Below are 24,652 nucleotides of genomic sequence, written 5' to 3'. Positions count from 1 at the left end.
CCCTCCAGCTGATTCTGACGTTGCTCATGTTTGAGGACCACTGGCAGATGACAGTGCAAAGGGAGAGAGAGAATACGCTGTCATTAGATTTTGACCAGTCTAGACCCAGTAACCTTCCCTCCACCGGCCAGTGCTGGAGATGCAGCTCCGGAGCAAGTCCATGTAAACTGGCCCCCAAGTAGCTTGTTCTTTGTGCCCTTGTTTTTCAAAGGCTGGAGGGTTTTACAGATGCTTGTTAGGTAGTTGGATAAGGAAATGACTTCCTCAGGACCTCTGCCTTGTGCTCCACCGTCACTGGAGGGCAGAATTCAGTCTCAACTGCTACCCTGCCTTTCAGGTCGGCCACAGCAAGGGGGTTAAGCTTGAGGCTCTGGGGTCAGGCGGTCAAGCCTGGGCTCGAGCCATAGTTCCCCCACTTCCAACACGTGTGGCCTTGGAAGAGTTGTGAGCATTTCTGAGCACTAGTTTCTTCATCAGTCAAACAGTAACAGTACCTACATCTCACAGTATTCCTCTGAGGATCAAAAAAGATATTCCACAGCCTAGCAAACAGAACTTAACATGTTAGCTCTTATTGTTGTAATAACTGCTACTGAGTTTGAGCCATATCATCACAAAATGTTACAGTTGGAAGAGACCTTACGAGACCACACAGGCTACTCAGCCTGGCCCTTGCTACTGAGTATGGGTCTAACCTGACTTCTCTGGGCTCTCCCCTGGTCTGCTCAACTTTCTACAGATTTCCTCTCAATGGGACATTGACATCAGAGCAAAGCCCTCAGATGCCGCCGTGTCACCATGCCACAACAATTAAAGGGCCGCCACCTTCTTGCAGAAGCCAATACTGTCTTCTGCTGTCTTCTTCCCTCGGGCTGGTGGCCTGGGCCCACAGGTCACCTCGGTCACAGCAGGCACTGCCATGTCACCATGCACTCCCAGTTCTGAGAAGAAAGGCTGGATGCCGGACAACCCCTATCCCCAAGCCAAAGTCTGCCTTTTTCTTTCCCCCAAAATGAAGTAAGGAGCAGGCCAAAGCAGCAGGAATCGTGACTGCCCCACAAGGGGATGGGGACAGGGCACACAGGGGACGAGAGTAACCATCCTCAGACTGCAGGTGTTGCAAGCTTAGCACTGGAGGGCGCCTTCAACATATTTTTGTCTCATTTCCTTATTTTAAAGATGAGGAATTGAGGTTCAGGGAGCCTAAGTGACTGTCAAGGGTTTCACAGGTAGTTTTGGCAAAACTGAGCACCATTTGCTTCTACTTGCTGTCAGTTTGGAAAGCACAATAAGTTACTGGTTAACAGAATGGAAGGCTGGGTTAGAATCAAATGTTAACAAAAGCTTCCAAGGAATGAGACTGGATGACAATCTTAGTTCGTCCCATGAAATGCCTGCAGACCACCCTTGGCCATCTTCCCAGGGGGACAGAGGGCTCCAGGTGCGTACTTACCCAGCAGTTTGTACAGGAGGTTCAGAATTTCTTTCCAGGCCATGCCACTCTCCTCCCTGGCAATCCCTGCGAAGTGAGCGATGCTATTGTAGATATTTAAGCGATCAATGCAGTTTAACACAAGGGCCAACATTCCCTGTGAAGGTGAGTTGGGGAAAAAATGAAAATACCTGATTAAAAATGGGGGATCCTTTTCGTGCTTTCCCTGCCCATGTCATTCACCTTTTAAAGCTGAAGATGCTAACATGCAGGTAGACCTTCGTGGTGCCAGTTTGGGTTGTTTTTCTCCTGCTAAAAACAAAATATGCTTTTTTTTTTTTTTTAAATGTCTCAGAGACCTAAATAGCATCCATTTTGGGAGTGAGTCAGCAGTCTTCTCTGACGGGTTTGCCCCCACGTGTTTAACTCAATCCAAGGACACAGCGAAGCAGAGGGAGTGTGAATGAGTCTCAGACGCGTGCTCTAGGTCTGGTGTGAAACGATTCTGACTCACTCAGAATACAGGACCGATTTTTCTCTTAGATGCACAAGACAACTTGTGCACCTCCCCCTCCCCTCCAGAAGAGGTGGAACTTGGAGACAGTAACAGTAAAAGAGGGTTTTTAACTACTTTCCCATCTGCTGTACAATACTATGCCACCCAGCAAAAACATCTGTGCCAAGCTGTTCTTAAAGAGCAGGAGGGAGATGGTAAACAGTTTCAGCAGGCGTACAGAATGTTCCCCCAGGCAAAGCTCCCAGAAGGCTGAGGACGACCAGGTCTGCCTCCCACACCACTGACTTGGGAAATGTCCATGGGACGAGCTGTGTCTCCAGGAATGGGGGCTGCAGGATACGACTGTGGCCTACTAGCGCCAAGTCATCACGTCCAAGTTGAGAGAAGGCGTGTGACTCTGTCCAAGGTCACACGCAGCCAGGGACGGAGGAAGAACTAGGGTCCAGGGCCCATTCAGTTCCAAGTTAGTATTTCCCCTGTCTCCAAGCCCCATCCCTAGTGCCTGAGATGCTCAAGTTCGACAGGAGATGTGGCATCATCTGTATCTTTCAAACCAGCTCCTCGGGCATTTCTGATGTGGTGGAAGCTGTGCATTTGTATTTTTCAAACAGGTTTCCAAGGCGATTCTGACATTTTCCCACATTTGGGAATCCTAGCCAATGCCATGCTCTAATAGCTGAGATTTATGGAAAAACAGATCTTGGATACGCAGCTGACTCTGAGGCTTCACAATATAATCTGGTTTGAATGCGCCAACGTACATGCGCTACAATGCTCGCTGCTAATGTAATCAGGGGGCTGACAGGGAAGGGCGGCTTGCAATGAATCCTTTTCTTTCCAGCTTCCTCTCTTTCTTGTTCTCCGTTTCTTTCATAAACATGTGCATGCGTGGACACAAAGCTACACTGCAGTCATGAAGATATTTTAGCACTGGACACAAAGAGGATCTCGATTTTTAATTTTCTGGACTTACCTCTTCCTTGAAAAGATTCTGTCTGTTTTTGAGTGAGCGGAGCTTGTTCTGCTTGTCTTCATGCTGCATCTCCTCCTCTGGGGGCTGGAAGTAGGCAATCAAGTCCTGCAAGGTCTGTAGGACCTCTTCTATCGGCAGGGTGACAGGGGCAGTTGTGCGATTGTTTCCACTAAAACCGCAAGACGGACACAGTTCAGGCAGGGGGACTCCAGCAGGACCCTGAGAAGAGTCCACTAGGCCCTGGCTCCCTCCTGCCCCACCCTGGGCACTTGGACTTCTTCCTGGGGGAGTCACTGTACAGATGACCACAAATTGAAGTGTGCCGACACACAGAGCAGCAGGAGACAATTTCTGATTCAATTTTAAAGCCATTTCATAAATAAAGGGAAATGACCCCTGGCTGTCTGCCACAGTTTTTCCTTTCTAAGTGGGAACACTTTTAAAAATAATAAATTTATTAGCCCACAGTTCACACCTTCTTGGAAGAGGTTAAGCATCAGCTGGAAGAGTTTCCACCACTGGGTCTCTCCCCACGTCTTTGTGCTCTCTCTCCCTGCATGTGTTCTTCTCTTAACCTGTGCGTGTGTGTGTGCGCGCGCGCGCGTGCCTGCACACACCTGCCTCCCCACCCCATTTGTTAATGTCTCCTTTGTTGTTTCTCTTACAACTTCCTCTGTGTGCCCTCCGTTTATCTCCCCCTCCTCTCTTTCTCAGTGTCCCATGTCTCAACATCTGCACCCCCATCAGTTATCTGCTCCACCGTCTCCCTCGCTTTCTCTGTTGTGTTCCCCCCATCCTCTATGTGTGTCTGTCTCTTTAACTCCCTCTGTCATTTCCCCCCAAAATCTCATAATTAAACCCTTTCAAAGAGGGAGGATATAGTTCAGTGGTAGGGCACGTGCTTAGCATGCACAACGTCCTGAGTTCAATCCCCAGTACCTCCATTAAAAATAAAAAGCTGAAAAAACCAAAAACAAATCCTTTCAAAACAAGGGACCACAAACCTCCAAAGATGATAAAACGAGCCTTCATTTTCCCGTCTCCCTGAGGCAGGCTACACTGGTGAGGCTCTCAGAGGACTTCATTTAAGATGAGGAAGGGGGAAATAAACCCAGTTCTTATGGCCTGCGTCGTGGCCCCGGGGGATGAGAACTAGGTTAATGTATAAATAACATGAGGGGTTTTCCTTGTCAATTTCTAATGACCTCTCCTTTACATTTACAGTGGATTTGCATATATATTAATCTGGACATACATTAAGAAAATATTGTTACCTAGGCTTAAAGCAAAGGCTGAACAAGCACTGAAAACACTCAGGTGTTATGAGTTGACAATCACAATGTGACAGTAATTCCATTTTTGTGTAACAATGCCAAGTGCTTGCAATGAGGGCAGAACACGAGTGGATTTCAAGGCAAGGAGGTACTTCTCAGTACTGTGTCCTGTGGCCCATGGCAGGTGCTCAGAAAGTAGTTGCTGATGACTGGCAGGGATATTGTTTGACACAAAGACAGTGGGGAAGAGAATCCCTTAAGGTCTGGGAACACAAAACCCAATCAGAAATGACTCCCTAAGTTTAGATTCAGTGTAGGATGAACACATTTTCCTCAATATTTCCGGTCTGGCTGCAGGGCTTCTCTCTCCCTCTTCTTTCTTTCTGTAACATTTTGTATTTACTGTAGACACTGATGCCTGTTAAGTGAGGAGTGCTTCTTCATGGGATAAAAAACGAGGATGTGAGCACAGGTTTGCAGGTGTTCCCACAGCTTGATGGGGCAGCATGTGCACTACACAGAGGGTTAGAGAGCCCAGGCGACAGTCACCGCCATTTAACCATGCGATATTAGGAGAGCCTCTAAGCCTTTCATGCTTTAATTTTACACCGAAAATAGGGAAGGTACATTCTACGATTGTCAGGGTCCTTCTGGGTCTAGTTTTTTGTTCTGTGGGTTCTTACTGCTGGGTCACTTCATCTTACCCTTTGAAGAAGCATCAATATAACAGCCCTCCAGGGAAAGAGCAGATGCCTCCCTCCTTCAAAACAGAACATGTACCACGTGCTTGGCACTGGGGACGGTGCTGAAAATGAACATGGCCTCCAAGTGGCTTCATGGTGCCGAGATTCTACTCTAGACCTTTGTAGAGTAGACTCAGGTGGACCCAGGAGGACCCAGATGGACAGGTACGAGATGACGCCTTAGTTCAGCACTAACTGAAGTTGGCCCGTCTCATATCTCAGCCTTCTTTCACTCCCTACAGCCACTGTCCCACTGCTTGCTCAGATCTTTGCCAAGGATTTCTCTTGTTAAATTCAAGCAAGATCTCAGGTGATTCTGAGTATTTACCATATAATTACCATAACAAAATTATTTACATATTGTTTCCCTCCAGAGGTTAAACTCAGAGGACAGCTGGACAGCCTCTTCTCCTCAGCAGGATTTCTGAGACTCCTCCATCCATCACACTGTTCATCTGTCCTACTGGACAGTTCCCAGTGCCTGTACAGTGGATGACGAGATGCCACAGGAAATGTTAACCTTTTCTTTTTCATTGTTCCTACTTTATTTCTTTCACTTTAGTTTGCTCTCCCAGAAGGCCACTCCCTCTTCCTGGTTTCCATTTGTACATAGCATATATTGTTGGCTTCTCAAAAGAGGTGGGAGAGGAGAATCTATTTCCAAATTATTTTTCCATCCTACACTTCCCAGTTCTTGCAAAAATGTAAGTACCATGGCTTTTGCAGCCCCCACCGTTGCTGCATTGATTTATTGTTCATTAGTCCTCCTTTTCTGTAAAACATCCTGTGGCTGGGAGAATCAAGAATCTCCCCCACTGAGGGTGGGGCTTCCAGAAGCGAGGAGTTCAAGGTCAGCCACATGCTCAGGAAGGATCAGAGAGGGCCCTAGCCATCGATTCATCACTGGCTGAACATGAGGCCCTGTGTAAGCAGAAAGTAAAATCCAGGAGAGACTTAAAACTGCCTGACCTTTGTACATGTTATCCAACCCACACACAGGTCCAGCAACAAAGGGTAGCAGGCTAGTCTTACAAGAAATAATAAAGGAAGTCCTTTAGGCTAGAAGCACATGACACAAGACACTAACCACAATCCACGCAAAGAAATAAAGAGCACCGGTGAATATAATTATGCAGGTGAATGTAAAACACAATATAAACATGTATTTCTCTTTTGTTCTTGTAACTAATTTAAAAATGAGTGCATAAAATAATTTTAAAACTGTATTGCTGGGCTCATAACACATGAAGATATAATATACGTGTCATCATTATCACAAAGAAGCTGAGAGAATGGAACGATATTGGAGCAAAGTTGATTTATTTCACTCAAGTTAGTATTAATGTGAGGTAGAATGTGTCAAGTCTAATACATATGGAGCTCCCTAGAGCAACTATTCCTAGAGCTAAAAAAAAAAAAAAAGTTCAAAAAACTCATAGGAATTAAAATGGTACACTAGGAAATGTCGATTTAACACAAAAGGCAGTAAAGGAAGAACAGAGGAACAAAAAGACATAAAATCAAATAGCAAAATGGCAGACATGAATCCAATCATTTGAATAATTAACACTATTTATAAATTGATTATACACACCAGCAAAAGGAAGAGACTGTCAGACTCCAAAAAACAAAACAAAAACAAAAACAACCCGAGGTATGCTATCTACAAGACATATTTTTGATACAAAGACACAAACAAGTTGAAAGTAGAAGAACTGAAGAAGATACACTATGCAAATAGTAACTGTAACCTGCATTAAGACAGCTGGAGTGGCTCTACAAAACAGGCTTTGAGACAAAAATATTCATAGAGAGAAAAGGGAGACATTTCATAATTACAAGAGTCAATTTTGGGAGCAAGATATACCTGTTATAAACATAAAGCACCCAACAACAGAGACCAAAATATGTCATGCAAAAATTGACAGAACTGAAGGAGAAACAGACAATTCAACAATAATAGGGATTTCAACACCTCATTCTCAAGAAGTTAATGTAATAAACTATATTCATAAAGGACAAAACCACATAATCATCTCAATGGACAAAGAAAAATAATTTGACAAAATCTAACACTTATTCAATATGAAAAGGTCTCGGCAAACCAGAAAGAGAAGAGAACTTCCTCAACCTGGTAAAGGGCGTCTACAAAAACCCCCTTAACAGCATACTTAACGGTCAAAGACAGAATGTTTTCCCACTGAGACCAGGAACAAGACAAGAATGTCTGTTCTCCCTACTTTATTCCACATTGTAGTGGATAGTCTATCCAGTGCAATCATGCAAAATAAAATGAAATAAAAATAAAGAGCATCCTTATTGGAAAGGAAAAAATAAAACTCTCTTAATTCAGAGATGATCCTATAAGTAGAAAATTCTAAAGAATCCATCCATACCCAAAAATACCCCCTCTAGAATAAAAAACTTCAACTGAGTCACAGGAAATGATCGATATTCTAAAAACTCAATTTCTTTCTTTTTTTTTTTGTGGGGGGAGGTGATTAGGTTTTTATTTATTTACTTATTTTTAATGGACATACTGGGGATTGAACTCAGGGCCTCATGTGTACAAAGCACTCACTCTACCACTGAGCTATACCCTCCCTGCTTAAAAACTCAATTTCTATACACTAGTATTTAAGGACATCAGCAGTGAACAATCTGAAATAAAATCAAGAAAAAAATTTCCATTTGTAGTTGCATTAAAAATGAATACTTAGGAATAAGTCTTACAAAAGAAGTGTAAGATTTATACACTGAAAACTATTAACATCTTGCTGAAAGGAATTCAAGAATAAATGGAGAGACATTCTATGTTTATAGACTGAAAAATTCATTATTATTAAGATAAAAGTTTTCCCAAACTGATCTACAGATCCAATGCCGTGTCTATCAAAAGCCCACCAGGCTTTCTTGCAGAATTGTACAAACTCACCCTAAAACTTATATGGGAATGCAAAGGACCCAGAAGAACCAAAATAATTCTGGAAAAAAGTACAAAATTGTAGGAGGACTCACTCTAGCTGATTTTAATACTTACTATAAGGCTACACTAATCAAGACAGTGTTGTTTTAGCATAATGACAGGTATAAAAATCAACGGAATAGAATTGAGGGTATAGAATTAAGCCCATACACTTTATGGTCACTTGACTTTTGACAAAAGTGCCAAGGTAATTTGATGGGTAAATGATAGTCTTTTCAGCAAATTGTACAGGGACAGATATTCACTGGACCTACATTCAGAAAGAGTAATTTAAATCCTTACTGCACACCATACACAAAAATAGATTCAAAATTGATGACAGACCTAAATTTAAGAGCTAATCATAAAGCTTTTTATAAGAAAACATGGGAGAAAATCTCAGTGAGTTTGGGTTAGGAAACAAGTTCTGAGATATGATATCAAAAACAATGCATAAACAAAAATAATGTTAAATTGGACTCATCAAAATTAAAACTTTCATGCTTCAAAAGCCACCATTAAGAAAATGAAAAAAAAGCCACAAACTAGGATAAAATATTTGCAAATCATAAATGTATTAAGAAACTTATAAGTGGAAGATACAAAAAAACTCTCAAACCTCAATTGAAGACAAATAACTCAACTAAAAAATAGGTTAAAAAAATGGACAGAAGATCTAAACAGACATTTCTCCAAAGAAGACATACAGATGGCCAACAGGCACATGAAAAAATGCTCAATATCACTAATGATTAGCGAAATGGAAATCAAAACTACCATGAGGTACCACCTCATAATAGACAGAAAGGCCATCATTAGGAAGTCCTTAAATGAGAAATGCTAAAGAGGGTGTGGAGGAAAGGGAACCCTCCTACACTGTTGGTAGGAATGTAGTTTCATTCAGCCACTATGGAAAATAGTGTGGGGATTCCTTAAAAAAACTAAAAATAGAGTTACCATATGATCCAGCAATCCCACTCATGGGTATATATCTGGAGGAAACTGTAATTCAAAAAGATGCATGTCCATAGCAGCACTACTTACAATAGTCTAAACATGGAAGCAAACTTAATGTCCATTGACAGATGATTGGATAAAGATGATGTGGTGTATGTATATACAATGGAATACTACTCAGCCATAAAAAAGAATAAAATAGTGCCATTTGTAACATGGATGGACCTGGAGATCATCATTCTAAGTGAAGTAAGCCAGAAGGAGAAAGAAAAATACCATATGATACCACTTATATGCAGAATCTAAAAAAAAAAATGACACAATGAACTTATTTATAAAACAGAAACTGACTCACAGAAAACAAACTTATGGTTACCAGGGGGAATGGGATGGGGAGGGATAAATTGGGAGTTCAAGATTTGCAGGTACTAACTACTATACATAAAACAGATAAACAACAAGGTCATACTGTATAGCACAGGGAGCTATATATTCAATATCTTGTAATGACCTATATTGAAAAAGAATATGAAAAGGGATATATATATACACAACTGAATCACTATTCTCTATACCAGAAACTAATACAACATTGTAAATTGACTACACTTCAATTAAAAAAATTTTTAAAAAATAGGTGAAAGATTTGATTACATTTTACTAAAAAAGATACATTAATGCCTAATAAGGACATGAAAAAAGTTCAAAATTATTAGTCATTTTGGAAATGCAAGTTACAACCAAAATGACATCCCGAAATAACAGCTGTAGGCAAGAATGTGGAGAAATTGGAATTGTGTGTATTTCCGAGTAGAATGTAAAATGGTGTACTGTCATCACTTACTATTCTCAGGGGGTTGGTTCCAGGATCCCCACGGACACCAAAATCTGTGGAAACTCAAGTCCATTACAGCCTGTCTGCCCGCCATAGCCACAGATTCTACATCCATGAATACGAAGGGCTAACTGTATCTGCTTTGGAAAATAGGTTTTCAGTTTCTTAAAAAGCTAAGCATCCCTAAATGTCCACTGATAGATGGACAGACAATGTGGTATCTATGTACAGTGTAATGGTATTCAGCCTCAAAGAGGAATGGCATTCTGATGCACACTACAATATGAATGAACCTTGAAGTCATTGTGCTGAGTGAAATAAGTTAAACACAAAAGAGACAAATACTGTATTATTCCACTTATATGAGGTACCTAGAATAGCTAAATTCATAGAAACAGAAAGTAGAATTGTGGTTAACAGTGGCTGGAGGGACAGTAGGGGAAGTTACTGTTTGGAATTTCAGTTTGGAATGATGTAAAAGTTCTGGAAATGGACCGTGGTGATGACTGCACAATTTAAGTGTATTTAATGTCATTGATCTATACACTTAAAAATGGTTAAAATGGTTCAGGGAAAAAAAAAAGGTTAAAATGGTAAATTTTGTCATGTACATTTTACCACAAAATATTACAAAGTTAAATATAAATTTACATATGGCTCAGCACTTCCGCTTCTTGGTAATTTACCCAAGAAAAATGAAAACATATCCAAAGACTTTAACACTAATACCCATAGAAACGTTACTGATAATAACCCAAAGCAGAAACAATCCAACTCTTCCTCACCTGACAAACAATGTAAGGTGGGTGTGTCTGTGTGTGTGTATTCATATCTGTCTCTCTCTCTATATATATACACAAACACAATCATACATACATACCTTTACGTGTATGTATATGTTTATAATTTACATATATATAAAACACATACACAGAAATAATCTTCAGCAATAAAAAGGAACAGAACACCATTGTGTACTACACCAGAGATGAACCTCAAAAATGTAATGCTAAATGAAAAGGCCATATTCAAAAGACCATATATTGTATGATTTAACAATTTAATGCATTAAACTGTGAGGGAAAGTAGATGATTGGTTGCCCAAGGCTGGGAGTGGCAACTAGTATAAAGTGTAATGGGCATAAGGAATCTTTTTAGGGTGATGAAAATGTTCTAAAACTGAATTGCGGCAATGGCTGTACAGCTCCATAAATGTATTAAAACTCATGGAGTTGTACACTTAAAAGGATGAATTTTACAATATGTAAATTATAACCCAATAAAGCTGTTTAAAAATAATTTCCTCATTGTTAGGCATGTAACTCCCACTGAATTTTTAAAAATAACAGCTTTATTGAAATATAATTCACATATCATACAGTCATCTATTTAAAGGGTACCATTTAATGGCTTAATGGTTTTTAGTATATTTACAGAGTTGTGCAGCCACTACCTAAATCAATTTTAGAACTTTTCATCAGCTTCTCCCCAAATCCCATACCCATTAGCAGTCACCACCCTCCTTTTCACCTGCTACCACCCCAGCCCTAGGCAACCATAAATCTATTTCCTGTCTCTATAGATTTGCCTATTCTGAACATTTCATATAAATGCAATCATGCAATATGTGGTCTTTTGTGACTGGCTTCTTCCACTTAGCATAACATTTTCAAGGTTCTTCTATGTCGCAATATACATCAGTACTTCATTCTTTTTATGAACACATAATATTTCATTGTATGGATAGAGCATATTTGATTTATTCATTCACCAGTTGATAGATGTTTGGGTTGTTGCCACTTTTTGGCTATTCTGAGTAATGCTACTTGAACATTTCTGTACAAGTTTTTATGTGGACCTATGTTTCCTATCTCTTGGCCATATACCTAGAAATGAAACTGCTGAGTCATAAGGTAACTCCTTGCTTAGCATTTTGAGGAATTTTCAGACTGTATTCCAAAGTGGCTGCAGCATTTTACATTCCCACCAGCAGTGTATGACAGTTCCAATTTCCCCACATCCTGTCCCACACTTCTAACAGGCAGTTTGTTTGATTACAGCCATCCTAGTGACAATAGGTATTATCTCACTATAGTTCTGGTTTCCTTTTTTTTTTTTTTTTGACAGGTGATGCTATTGAGCATCTTTTCATGTGCTTATTGGCCATTTGTGTACCTTCTTGGGAGAAATGTCCATTTAGATCCTTCACCCATTTTTAAATTGGTCCACCTGTCTTTTTTAATGTTGAGCTGTGAATGTTTATTCCAAACATAAATCCCTTAAGAGATGTATGATATACTAGTCTCCTATATGGGGGTGTTTTTTCACTTTGACAGTGCCCTTTGCAGCAAAAAAAGTTTGAATTTTGATAAAGTCCAATCTATCTATGTTTCCTTTTGTGGCTTTTGTTTTTGGTATCATATTGAGGAAACCATTGCCTAACTCAAGGTCATGATGATTTGAGCTTATGTTTTCTTCTCCAGGTTTTCTAGTTTTAAGTCTTACATTTAGGCCTTTAATTCATTTTGAATTAATTTCTGTATATGCGTGAGGCAGGGGCCCCTGACTTAAGAAAGATACAAGGGCAGAGGACGAGAGAATTGAGGGCCACCCCTACAGTGATGGTTCAGGTCAGAGTCCAGACTACCTGAAAAACTCATGTGCGTGTAGTTAATTTTTTCTGCCTGTACCAAGCCATTCATTATGTTTTTTGGTAGGGGGAGGTAATTAGGTTTATTTACTCACTTAATGGAGGTACTGGGGACTGAACCCAGCACCTTGTGCATGTTAAGCATGTACTGTACCACTGAGCTATAGCCTCCCCCACTTTTTAAAAACAAATCTTAAAAAAAATTTTTTTCAGGCCCTTTTTTTTTGAGGCAGGGGGAGTGGGGAGGTAATTAGGTTTATTTATTTTTAATGGAGGTACTGGGGATTGAACCCAGGACCACGCATTCTAAGTATGTGCTCTACCACTGAGCTATACCCTCTCCACCCAAGCCATTCATTATTATACCCTTCCTTTGAAGAAGGGGAGCAGTCTGGATGTAACGCAGAGTAGAAAGGAGATACTTTGCTCAAGGATCACAGGAAATGAGTGGCAGTGCCAAAAGCAGACAAAAAATTCCCGTGGCAGGAGTACCCCTGAAATCTACTTCCCTTTCTTCAATTTAGTAGCAGGTTGTACAACCTGAGTTGTACAGGGTACGTGGCCAACCAACCAGAGATTGTATTTCTCACCCTCCCTGCAGCTAGATGTGGCTATGCGACTCGTTTTAGCCAACAGAAGGCAAGATAAGGTGATCTCCTTCTGGGTTATATCTTAGAGATGCCGCGTGGGCATCAGGGTGTTAAAATCACCCCAGAAGGATCTACCATGTGGGCAAGGTTAAGACCTCCATTCCACGGCAATGGTTTGTAAGCTTTCACACGCATCAGCGTTAACTGCAGGGCCCACGAAGACTCATTTTTCTGATTCAGTAGGTCTGGGGTAAAACCCACGAATATGTATTTTTAACAAGTTCCCAGGTGATGCTGCCTGGCTGATCCCTGGACACACTTCAAGACCAGTAGGAGATCTCAAAGCAGCAAGACAGAAGGAACTTGAGCCCCAGTAGCAGGACGGTCTCTTTTCCCTAAACCACTCATCTCACCCACACCATTACTTGAAAGAGAGAGAAAAGTTTATTCTGAACCGCAACAGCAGCTTAGCCTGTATCCTAACTAACACACATCCCTTGGATCACAGTGTTTCAACAGGAAGGAAAGTAAAGGTATAAATTTTTTTCTCATTTCATGCAAATTCACACATGCAATTTAAACCCTCTAGGCTTTAGAGAGATTTTCCTATGAGAGGACGGCTTGGAACACTGTACTGTTTACAACAGAATCCGTTCCTCATGGTAATTGGTGAACACAACCCACAGAGCTCTGTTTTGGCAGCACTGTTGAGGCGGGAGGGATTATGATCCAAGCAGGCAGAGAAGTTACCTTCCCCACTTAAGTCCCAGCCTTGGGTGGGTAACCCAAGCCTTCTAATGCAAATCTGCTTGGATCCAAACCACAGTAACAATTCTGAATGATGCAGAAAAGCCTTTCTCAATAGCACAGAAGGTGTGGCTCTGCGTCTCCTCGCTCCTCCCCTCTTCACACACTAATACAAAATGATTTAAAATGCTCCAGCTCTTGCCACTTAATTTGCCTGAGAAGATCTTGGAGATTCATGACACCAACCTGAATAACCAAACGGGGCCTGGGCATTTGTTGGGCAAAGAGTAAAGCAGGCAGGAGCCTGCATATTGGGAAAGGAGTTTCAATCCCAAGCTCTCTGTGGTAAAACTCTTCGCTGGTGTGCAGTTATTTCCTAAAAACGCATAATGTTAAAAGAGGGCGGGGAGGTGGGATTGGATGGGCACGGAGTAGAAACTGACAGCTAGAGAAAGGGAGGAGCACGCGTACCTGACGAACTGGCTGAACAAGGCTGTCGTATTCCGTATGATCCGAGCAGCCTGGGACTCCTCCTGCTGGCATCTCTGCAGGGTTAAGCCGTCATCCATGTGGCCTTCCTGATGGAGTATGACCTACCCCAGAGCCAAGGACACCAGGTCTAGGTTACAAGCTGGCCCGTCCATGTTTACCTTGCAGTATTTCCCTCCTCCGTGGTACTCCTCCCCACCCAAGTTCCCCTGGGCCCATTTTGAAGGTGGGACATCAGTAGTTATTTTGCCCACACGCTCTATTGCTGACATATGAGTCACCCCGAGACACGGTGTTTTGATGAAAATGAAATTTTACGTGCCCTGTGGTATGAGTTACAATTGATTCCTTGGGCCTACGTGGGCAATTTGAAAGGGTGAAAACATACTTTACAATAGCTTCCGGGTCCCTAAAGACCAACATCCTAGGGTTTTTCTTGTTCAGATAACACATTCAAAGCGGCCACCCACACAAGAAAGTAATGAGAAATGGGGGAAATGCAGCTGTTAGAATGTTACTATGTGTCCTCCTGATCGCTGCAGCCGGGTTCCTAAGTTCCCCTCTCTGTTGGAGGAATCCCACAACCCAAGAGCGGAGAGCAGAAGCCCAAGTTGGCAAAGATGGAGCTTCCTGTAAGGTGACTTACCACTCATCAGGTTTTTCACTGTGTCTGTTTCCCACTGGTTTTTCTAGGTTCCTATTCTTGTTTCACAAAATGCTTAACACAGATTGGATGTCCTTTGTATTTTCAGAGGGGAACTTGCTCCTCATGAAATGGAGCTGGGCAGCCCCATCAAGGGTTGAGTATTATGACACCGTTTAGAGAGAGTTTCTGAAAGCCTCTCCTAAATTCACATGCACGCTACAGCAGTTACATGGATCTACAGACTATAACCCTGGAAGAACAAAGCAGGGACAGGCACAACAAATCAACCCCATAAATGGGGATACCTTCTAGCTGGCAGGGTCCATTGAGTGTGTCCCCTCCCACCCAAACTTACACTCAAGGTCCACAAATTCCATTCTCTTTAAATGTCATCCTTATCTTAGCAGGTATGAAAAACTGTGGAAACTCTAGATGACATCATCATACTCTTTAGAGGATTTAATCGTCTTCTGATCAGCTGGTAGGGTAGGTAATGGGTTTTTGGCATCATTTTTCAACTTGTCCTTATTTGCTGGGTGTAGCCCCTACTCCCAGGGTAGAGCCCTCCTGGGATTCATTTGAAAGCCTATTGTGTTTTCAAGCGCCATTCCAACTTGAGGGAACTTGAACCCCAGCCTCTGTCCCCCTAGTACTGTCATACTGTCCACATCTCTGCTTCACTCTTCTCTGTCACAGTTGGCCCTTTCTGTTTGCTACCTTAGCTTCACACCCTCTCCATGGTCAGCTCATGATCCCAGGGGAAACGGTACATAGAGTTTCAGGCTCATGTTTCTAAAATTTCCTCCACCCTGGAACGTGGCTCCCCAGGCCCCAGAAACCTCAGCTGACCTTATCTCTAATCTGTCTCTCCAGTCCAATGAAGGCGACAGAAGACCCCATTCCTTGCTCTGCATCTCAGCAGACATGCTCAGGAGAAAGTGGCGACAAAGGAGGAACTCACCTTAGTGCACTTACATCCTGTTAGGGAACTTTAGTGCTCATTTCCCGGGTGCCTTGCTTGCTGAAACCTTCAAACGGTTTATTTATTTCTGTGTTTAATTCACACTTTACAATTGTTGGCAGAGGAAGGGCGGGGCTTATACAAGCTAGTCTTTGTGGTCCCTTATGTATTCTATTTTCTAGCTCCTCTTCAGAATTTTATTTTCCCTTTCCAGATATCTTCCTGGTATGTTTTACTTTACACAAAAGAAAGCTATTACCTTATGGTTTCCTCCCAATCTCCTTTCTTACAATGACCAGCATTCTAGGAAACTGCCATCACCTCCACATGAGGCTGACATAACACAAACTATAGCATACAATGCTTCCTTAGACCATATTATGGGACTCCTTGACTACCCAAACATGTCATTTGTAAGGAATTTTTTTAAGGCAGCATCATGCCTTGGGCATCTATCTACTTTCTGGTTCCTATCCAAAAAAGCCCATATTATGGCAACTGAGTTTCTGGGGGAAAATGCCGTATGTCTCCAAGTCAGCTTCCCACCGCAGCAGGCTGTGGTGGACCACTCCCATCAGGTTACATTCTCTGTGGATACAGCATCATTCTGCAGTACCTCATCTTTCTGCATGTTGGTTCCTGTGTGTTTGTCATCATGCAATCTGTGTTTTCTCTGTAGAGATTCTATTTAGTCTCTGTGCTATGAAAATTGCACAGTAACTCAATTATCCACTTAAACGAAAGGAACAATGATGTGGATAATCCCCAAACAGCAAGCCACCAAAAGTCATTTAGTTCAGGTTTTAGAGCGCATGGAACATCTTTTATCCCCTCCTTACAGATTTATCACCTATTTTCCTGTTTTTTGTTTTGTCTTGTTTTGCATTGATTATGAAGTCAATGTGAAACAATCTTGCAACTTCTGACCCCTCACCTTTCTTTTCAGAGGTCCAAGGCGGGATGTCTTGGCATCCTGTGCTTTGTAGGTCACCCACAGACCACTGGCTACGTGCTGGACAAAGCAGACGGAATCTCCATACTTGATTTCCGGGACTCCCATGCCTTCTATATCTCGCTTGTGGCTGGAATCCAATTTCTCCTTGATTTCCTATTTCACAGAAAATGAAACAAATGTAGGCATGTCTGAATAAATAGAAATACAATAGATAAAACAAGTCGCCTATGCAGAATTTGTAAGCCAGGGAACCGATTACCACAACGACCATGATGTGCCTCTCCAAGCCAGGATTTCAGAGAGACTTGCTTCCCCTTATCTGCTGTTAACTGTAAAATCAATGGATTTCAAATTTCGGCTACTTGAGTGATTATTTAAATCCACGGGGAAAGGACGCAGCCTGCAGGGTCTCTCTCTCTTTGGTTCTGATTTTATATAATTCTCCATCATTTTTTCTACTTTCCTCATCCTGGCTTACATACCTTAATAACCAACCCATTACTGGCCAATTAACTTATTTTCAGCAGCTGTAGCTTCCATAACTTTAATGTTGTCTTATGTAAGTGCCCCGATTCAGGGGCTTTAAACAGATCTTTTAACATCACATAAGTATCTTTTATACACATCAGCAGAGATTCAGGAGTCAGCTCCTCCCTTGGAGCAGGTAGGGGCTGCTGGACTTTACGTCGAATGCAGTAATTGGCAGGTTAGTGTCTCCTGGCCTCCTCAGTAGTGTGCGACAGTCAATGGCTTTCATTCTTCAATTGCCACTGTTTCACTAAACCTTCTGTCTAGCATGGAAGCAGGAGCTGCAGTGCACCAAGCACCTACTTGGTGACAACCAGAGGTGCCCGTCACAGAGTGAGTCAGGAAGCAGAGCTTAGGGACAAGGTAACTATGTTCCCTCCGCATCAGCCAGGGCCTCTGAAAGGTTCTGCTCTATTTCCATGTCTTCCCTACATCTTGTGTTAAACTGCTCGTTCGTAAAAGCCATTAGCGAGGCAGTACTGTGAATTTTTTTACAGAATAAAAATGTGGCATGCTGTTCCTCCCCACCTGCGACTTCACTCTCATTTTTAAGGATGGAACAGCAGCAGCACACGCAGCGAGCTCTAACCATGTGCACGGCGGTGCTCTAGGACTGCTGTGTACACCAATCCTTCATCACGGCCTCTGATGTAGCTACAGTTATTATCCCAGTTTGACACGGGAGAAAATGAAGGTACAGAGAAATCAGTAATTTGTCCAAGGTCACTCAAGAAGTAGTGAAAGAGCCAAGATTTAAACCAGGAAGTCCGACTCCAGAGACAGACTGTGCTCTTCCCATGGCCCTAAACTCCTACTCATCCTTCAATACCCTGCTCAGATGCCACCTTCTCTGTGAAGGCAGAGTTAGTCTCTCCCGCTGTATTTCCCCCGCACAATCTCACACCACCATTGAGTACTTAGCACATCATAATGTAAATGTGTTTTTTTAAATGACATTTTCCCCTTGCCAGGCTGTAAGAGAATAACAGGTATGGGCCAGATTACAACTAATTTTGGATTCCTAATACAGAGAATCCAGTGCCTATCAATTACTTAACAAACGCGTATTGAAGGAATAAATACACATATTATATGAGTATTTTTTCCTTTTTTAATTTTAGCTATTTCTTTCCTTCAAGCCTTCATAAAAGCAAAATTAGTTATTTTGTATACATTTACAGAATCATTTTGAGCAATGTCAGTATGTTGCAAGAAAATTCTTATTTTAAAGTATGTTGAAATACTGGCTGGATGGTTAAACATGACATTTCTCAAAACGAACACTTCCAAAGGCATGTATTTCTGATCGTATAACAAAAGTCAGTGGGAAAATAGAATTGGATATTCTAGGATTTCTTCATTGGCAAGTGCTCAAGAATGCATTTATTCTACACGACAATGGATACTTGATCCTCATTTCAAAATATCCACACTTCTAGAGACACTCAAGCCAGCAGACAGACCCAAAATAACCCAAAGTTTTCATTTCTAGTCTGTTCTCTAACCATACACAGTGCAGTAAAATACACTGAACACACCGATTACATATTCAAGGTTAAAATACCACACTTTCTCAAATTATCAGTGACTATGATCATTTCACTTATATTATCACTTTTTACTGATTTAAACATGACTTTGTCAAAAGAAAATACATACTAGGATTAGTTTTTCTAGAGTCTCTGAAATAAATGAGTTATTATTGTTTGTAGAATGGGATGTCATTCTGTGTCTCTGATTTACAAAATAGCATCAACTCCCAAAGTTCTGTGGCAGCCACTGCAGGGGCCACTTCTAATTTAAAGGAAAAACTGCCTGCCAAATGATCAACGTGATACATTACATTAACAAATTGAAGAATAAAAACCACATGATCATCTCCATAGATGCAGAAAAAGGTTTTGATAAAATTCAACATCCATTTATGATAAAAACTCTTCAAAAAGTGGACAAAGAGGGAACATACCTCAACATAATAGAGACCATAGATGACAAACCCACAGCTAACATACTCAATGAGGAAAAGCTGAAAGCATTTCCTCTAAGATCAGGAACAAGAAAAGGATGCCTATTCTCACCACTTTAATTCAATGTAGTTTTGGAAGTCTTAGCCATAGCAATTAGAGAGTGAAAAGAAAGAAAAGAAATCCAAATACTTGATACTATACATGCAAAATCCTAAAGACACTACCAGAGCTCATCAAGGAATGTGGTAAAGCTGTAGGATACAAAATTATTACAGAGAAATCTGTTGCATAGCTATACACTAACTAAATATCAGAAAGAGAAATTAAGGGAACAATTCTATTTACCATCATATCAAAAAGAATAAAATGCCTAAGGAGGTAAAAGACCTGTGCTCCAAAAACTGTAAGATGCTGATGGAAGAAATTAAAGATGACACAAATAGATGGAAAGATATAACATGTTCTTGGATTGGAAGAATCAATATTGTTAAAATGACCATACTACCCAAGGCAATCTACAGATTCAATGCAATCCCTATCAAATTACCAATGGCATTTTCCACAGAACTAGACTAAAATTTTTAAAAATTTGTACAGAAACACAAAAGACCTCCAAATAGCCAAACCAGGCTCCCTGACTTTGGATACTACAAAACTATACTAATGAAAATCATGTGGTATTGGCACAAAAATAGACACACAGAACAATGGAACAGGACAGAAGGCACAGAAATAAACCTACATCTACAGTCAATTAATCTATGACAAAGGAGGCAAGAATATACAATGAAGAAAAGACAGTCTCTTCAATAAATGGTCCTGGGAACACAATGCAGCTACATGTAAAAGAAAGAAGTTAGAACATTTTCCAACATCATATACAAATATAAACTCAAAATGGATTAAAGACCTAAATATAAGACCAGATACTATAACCTACAGGAAAACATATGTAAAACATTCTTTGACATAAATCACAGCAAAATTTTTTTTGGATCTGTCTCCTAGAGTAATGGAAATAAAAACAAAAATAAACAAATAGGACCTAATTAAATGTAAAACCTTTTGCACAGCAAAGGAAACTATAAACAAAACAAGAAAACAACCTATGACATAGAAGAAAATATTTGCAAATGATGCAACTGACAAGGGCTTCACTTCCAGAATATACAAACAGCTCTCACAACTCAATAACAGAAAACAAACAACACAATCAAGAAATGGGCAGAAGACATAAATAGACATTTCTCCAATGAAGACATCCAGATGGCCAACAGGTACATGAAAAGATGCTCAATATCACTGATTATTAAAGAAATGCAAAGAAAAACTACAGTGAATTATTACCTTACACCGGTCAGAATGGCCATCATTAAAAAGTCCACACAAATGACAAATGTTGGAGAGGGTATAGAGAAAAAGGAACCATCCTACACTGTTGGGGGGAATGTAAATTTGTGTAGCCACTATAGAGAACAGTATGGAGGTTCCTTCAAAAACTAAAAATAGACTTACCATATGATCCAGCAATCCCACTCCTGGGTATATATCCAGAGAAAACTCTAATTCAAAAAGATACATGCAGCCCAATGCTCATAGCAGCACTATTTATAATAGACAAGACATGGAAACAACCTAAATGTCTATTGACAGATGACTGGATAAAGAAGATGTGGTGTATACATACACATACACACACACACACATACTTACGTACACAATGGAGTATTACTCAATCATACAAAATAAAACAATGCCATTTGCAACAACATGGATAGGCCTAGAGATTATCATAATAAGTGAAGCAAGTCAGAGACAAATATCATATGATATTACTCACATGTAGTATCTAAAATATGATACAGATAAACTTATTTACAAAACAGAAGTAGACTCAGAGACATAGAAAGCAAACTTATGGTTACCAAAGGGGAAAGGGTAGGGGAAGAAGGATAAATAATAAGTTTGGGATTAACATATACACACTACTATATATAAGATACATAACCAATAAGGACCTACTGTATAGCACAGGGAACTATATTCAATATCTTGTAATAACTTATAATGGAAAAGAATCTGAAAAAGAATATATATATATATGTATAACTGAGTCACTTTGCTGTACACCTGAAACTACCATAACACTGTAAATTAACTATACTTCAATTAAAATTGTTTAAAAAAAAAAGAACAAGAGACAGAAAAATAGGAGCAACAACAAAAACTGAAACACACAAACCAACACTCAAGCCAACTCAACCCAAACCTAAACACCGACACAGCATTACGGAATTGAGAGCATCTCAAGATAGAGACGCCTGACTTGGCTGACTGCAGGTGGATGCTCTCCTTCCAACTTAAGCATGAACTGATGCTCCCCTCTCTGAACATGGCCCCAGACGCATTTACTCTACTTCCCCTCTCTGAACATGGCCCCAGACGCATTTACTCTACTGATGGAAATGGAACCTCCCTATAGGATAGAGCTAATTCAGTCACTCCCTTTCAGTAACTCCCCAACTCCTAAAGAATACCATTCTCACTTCTAGAGTTCTTATACACCACGTACTTTAACCAAACTGGACTATGTTTCTTTGTCCTATCAAGTGTTCCTTCCCTCGGGGACCTTACTGACATTACACTTCCTGCTTGGAACTCCCCTACTTCGTCTCTGCATCTTTACATCTCATCCATCAAATCTTTCCCAGATGGGGGAGGGTATAGCTCAGTGGTAGAGTGCATGACTAGTATGACTGAGGTCCTGGGTTCCATCCCCAGTACTTCCATGAGATTTGCAGATACTAACTACTATATATAAAATAGATAAAGAACAAGTTCATACTGTATGTATAGCACAGGGAACTATATTTAGTATCTTGTAGTAACTTACAATGAAAAAGAATATGAAAATGAATATATGTATGCTCATGTATGACTGAAACATTATGCAGTACATCAGAAATCTACACAACATTGTAAACTGACTATACTTCAATAAAAAATATATACCAAAAAAAACCCCCAAAAAACCTTACCCAGATCCACCTGTGCATTTTCTCTGGCCTCATGGCACTTGCCTTCTCCTCTCTCCAGGCTCTTCACCGTGTTTTGTGCTGTGACTCCTTCACTGGCACACTTCCTATCCCCTGCTGCATTGAAAACTCTCCAAGGGCAAGACTGGGATTTCTCAGTCTTTGTATTTCACACAATGCTCTGCTTAAAACAGCTTGCAAATAATTTGCTTTTGTTTTATTGGTTTATGGGCATCAATTTGTCTGTTTATCTGTATCAACCTTCCCTATGTTAGGCCATGAGCTGATTCCAAGAAGGAAAAGATTACTTGTGTGTTGAAGGGTATTAATAATCATTAATTATTGATTAATTAATGTCTCCACTGGGACTTTATAAAGAAATGTTTGGAACCACATAACTGTCATATAAATATGCATTTGGTTTAGATAAGAAGTTGCTGCTCCCCAGATTGATTTAAAATTTCTAGAAGGACAAGAAAGAAAACTGGAACTAGTGTTTGCCTAGTGTGTACTTAAAGTATTTTGCCAAGTACTTTACAATGACAACACCATCATGTGAATTTACTGAGGCCCTACAAAATGATATGATTATACATGACACTTTAAAAACGTTTTCTCTAAACCTTTCAATGGCCCTGCTGTTTTTATTTCCCTTACTTTATAGATGATAAAACTGAGGCTTGCAGAATTTGAGCAATTTGCTCAAAGCCAGTAAGCTAGTAAGTAACAGAACAGAATCCAAAATGAAGTGTGATTCCAAAGACCATTAGTCATTTGAATATAATTTTTTGAATGGTTACCATCAGCACAGTTAAATATTGATTGTATTAATACTTCAGTTTTTTGAAGGCTATTATAAAGAAGTTGAAAATATATGCTATTATTTTATGAAAAAAGTGGCTCTGGGTTTGTATAAACTTCAGGAGTCATACATAAAAACCAATAATGACAACAAGGTGATATGTTTTAGATTCAAGGTGCAACTGGAGTTTGGAAGAGAGCAATTCACTCCACCTGGAGAGTTAGGGAAGATTTTATACAAGCTGACATTTGATGTGAGTGTTGCCAGGAGGGAGAGGGGAGAAGAGGAATGTGGACGGGGATGGCATTCCAGTAAGATGGGAATTGTGTGTCAAGCAGAGAGGTGCGAGTCCAGAAAGGGACTTGAACAACACGGACTCTGTCTTTACCCACAGCTTCCCATTTCTCAAACTCACACTGTTAACACACTTTTTGTGGGAAAAGAGGACTCTGGACAAGAACTGTATCCTGTTCCAGGAGTCAAAGGGAATGTTCGGATGGTATAATATGGACTCTGATGAGTCCCACAGTAGAAAGCAGAGAATAGCAAAAAGAACCAGGTAACCTGTTGAACTCCGTTAAACATAGCATTTTACTAAATTTTTTTTCATAGAACTATTGTTAGTAGCATCTCTTGGGAAAAGCCAGCAGAGATAACAGGAATCCACTGAGAATTTTAAGTGGGGGAGAACACAACGAATGCATCTTAGAATAATTGTTCCAACAGCAATGTGAGCGACGGACTGAAAAGAAGCAAAGGCAAAGAGACAGGTGAGTTTCAAGCTCTGATACAGGAAGTGCAGCATGATACCTGGAACAGAGGAGGTCACAATTTGTGTTTATTAATTAGAGTGAAATTTGCTGTTATTTGACATAATTGAGCCATCCGTGTCCACAGACGACAAGAAGGTGCCTCTCCAACAGACTGTAAGCACCCAAAAATGATTTGGAGGAAAAGTAAACATGAGAAGATGGGCCCCAGTCATGCATGCTGGGATCAGCTACCAAGACAGTGCTGGTCAGACCGTTTCTTCCTACAAGTCTCAGGAGAAACCTCAAGAAATCACCTTTGGGCTCACTTCTCTGCCATGCAGTCCCCTTTTGAATCTCTGATCTAGAGTGGGAGGTCTAAGAACAGCCTTTGGAAAATCACACCCTGCAGGGCACTGCGAGGAGCCTGGCTGGCCCACGGCTGGCTGCACAGCCCCTGCTGGGTGGGAGGCCAAGGAAGGCCCTGGGCTGTTCCCAGCACGCTGTGGGCACAGGCTCGTCTGCCTCGTTAGGGAAGGTGCATCACTTGAACAGAAGCTGCGGTGCTGGGCTCTCTCCTCCATCTTTCTTATCAGTCCCTCCCTACAAAATTCCTTCAGGCAAGCAGCACTCTTGCTATTTCATGGATAAAGGAACACACTCCCCGTCATCCTGCTGGTCTCATTTCATCCTCATAACAATCCTTCAAGACATACTTCTTCAAAAAGGGACAGGAAGGCTGCACAGCAAATGGCAGAGCCAGGAGTCAAACCCGAGTTTCTTCTACTTCGAAGCCCAGGGTTCTCCTTGACTACCTCTCTATTTGTTCCCTTTTGA

The 24,652-nt window shown here is 40.8% G+C and overlaps 1 protein-coding gene across 1 annotated transcript in view; it reads right to left on the bottom strand.

The window, feature by feature from the left end:
* Window positions 1-24,652, bottom strand: part of RYR3 (ryanodine receptor 3) — a 499,145-nt gene that overhangs the window by 236,977 nt on the left and 237,516 nt on the right. The window contains exons 11-14 of the mRNA XM_031453356.2: window positions 16,714-16,887; window positions 14,155-14,276; window positions 2,923-3,091; window positions 1,454-1,589 (exon numbers count right to left, since the gene is read on the bottom strand). Coding sequence (XP_031309216.1) covers window positions 1,454-1,589; window positions 2,923-3,091; window positions 14,155-14,276; window positions 16,714-16,887 — 601 coding nt within the window. The remainder of the gene's footprint in view (window positions 1-1,453; window positions 1,590-2,922; window positions 3,092-14,154; window positions 14,277-16,713; window positions 16,888-24,652) is intronic.

The sequence above is a fragment of the Camelus dromedarius genome, chromosome 5, assembly GCF_036321535.1.
Source record: "Camelus dromedarius isolate mCamDro1 chromosome 5, mCamDro1.pat, whole genome shotgun sequence".
NCBI classification, from domain to species: Eukaryota; Metazoa; Chordata; class Mammalia; order Artiodactyla; family Camelidae; genus Camelus; species Camelus dromedarius.
Note: the sequence above shows the minus strand (reverse complement) of the source record. Positions and strands in the feature narration are given on the sequence as shown.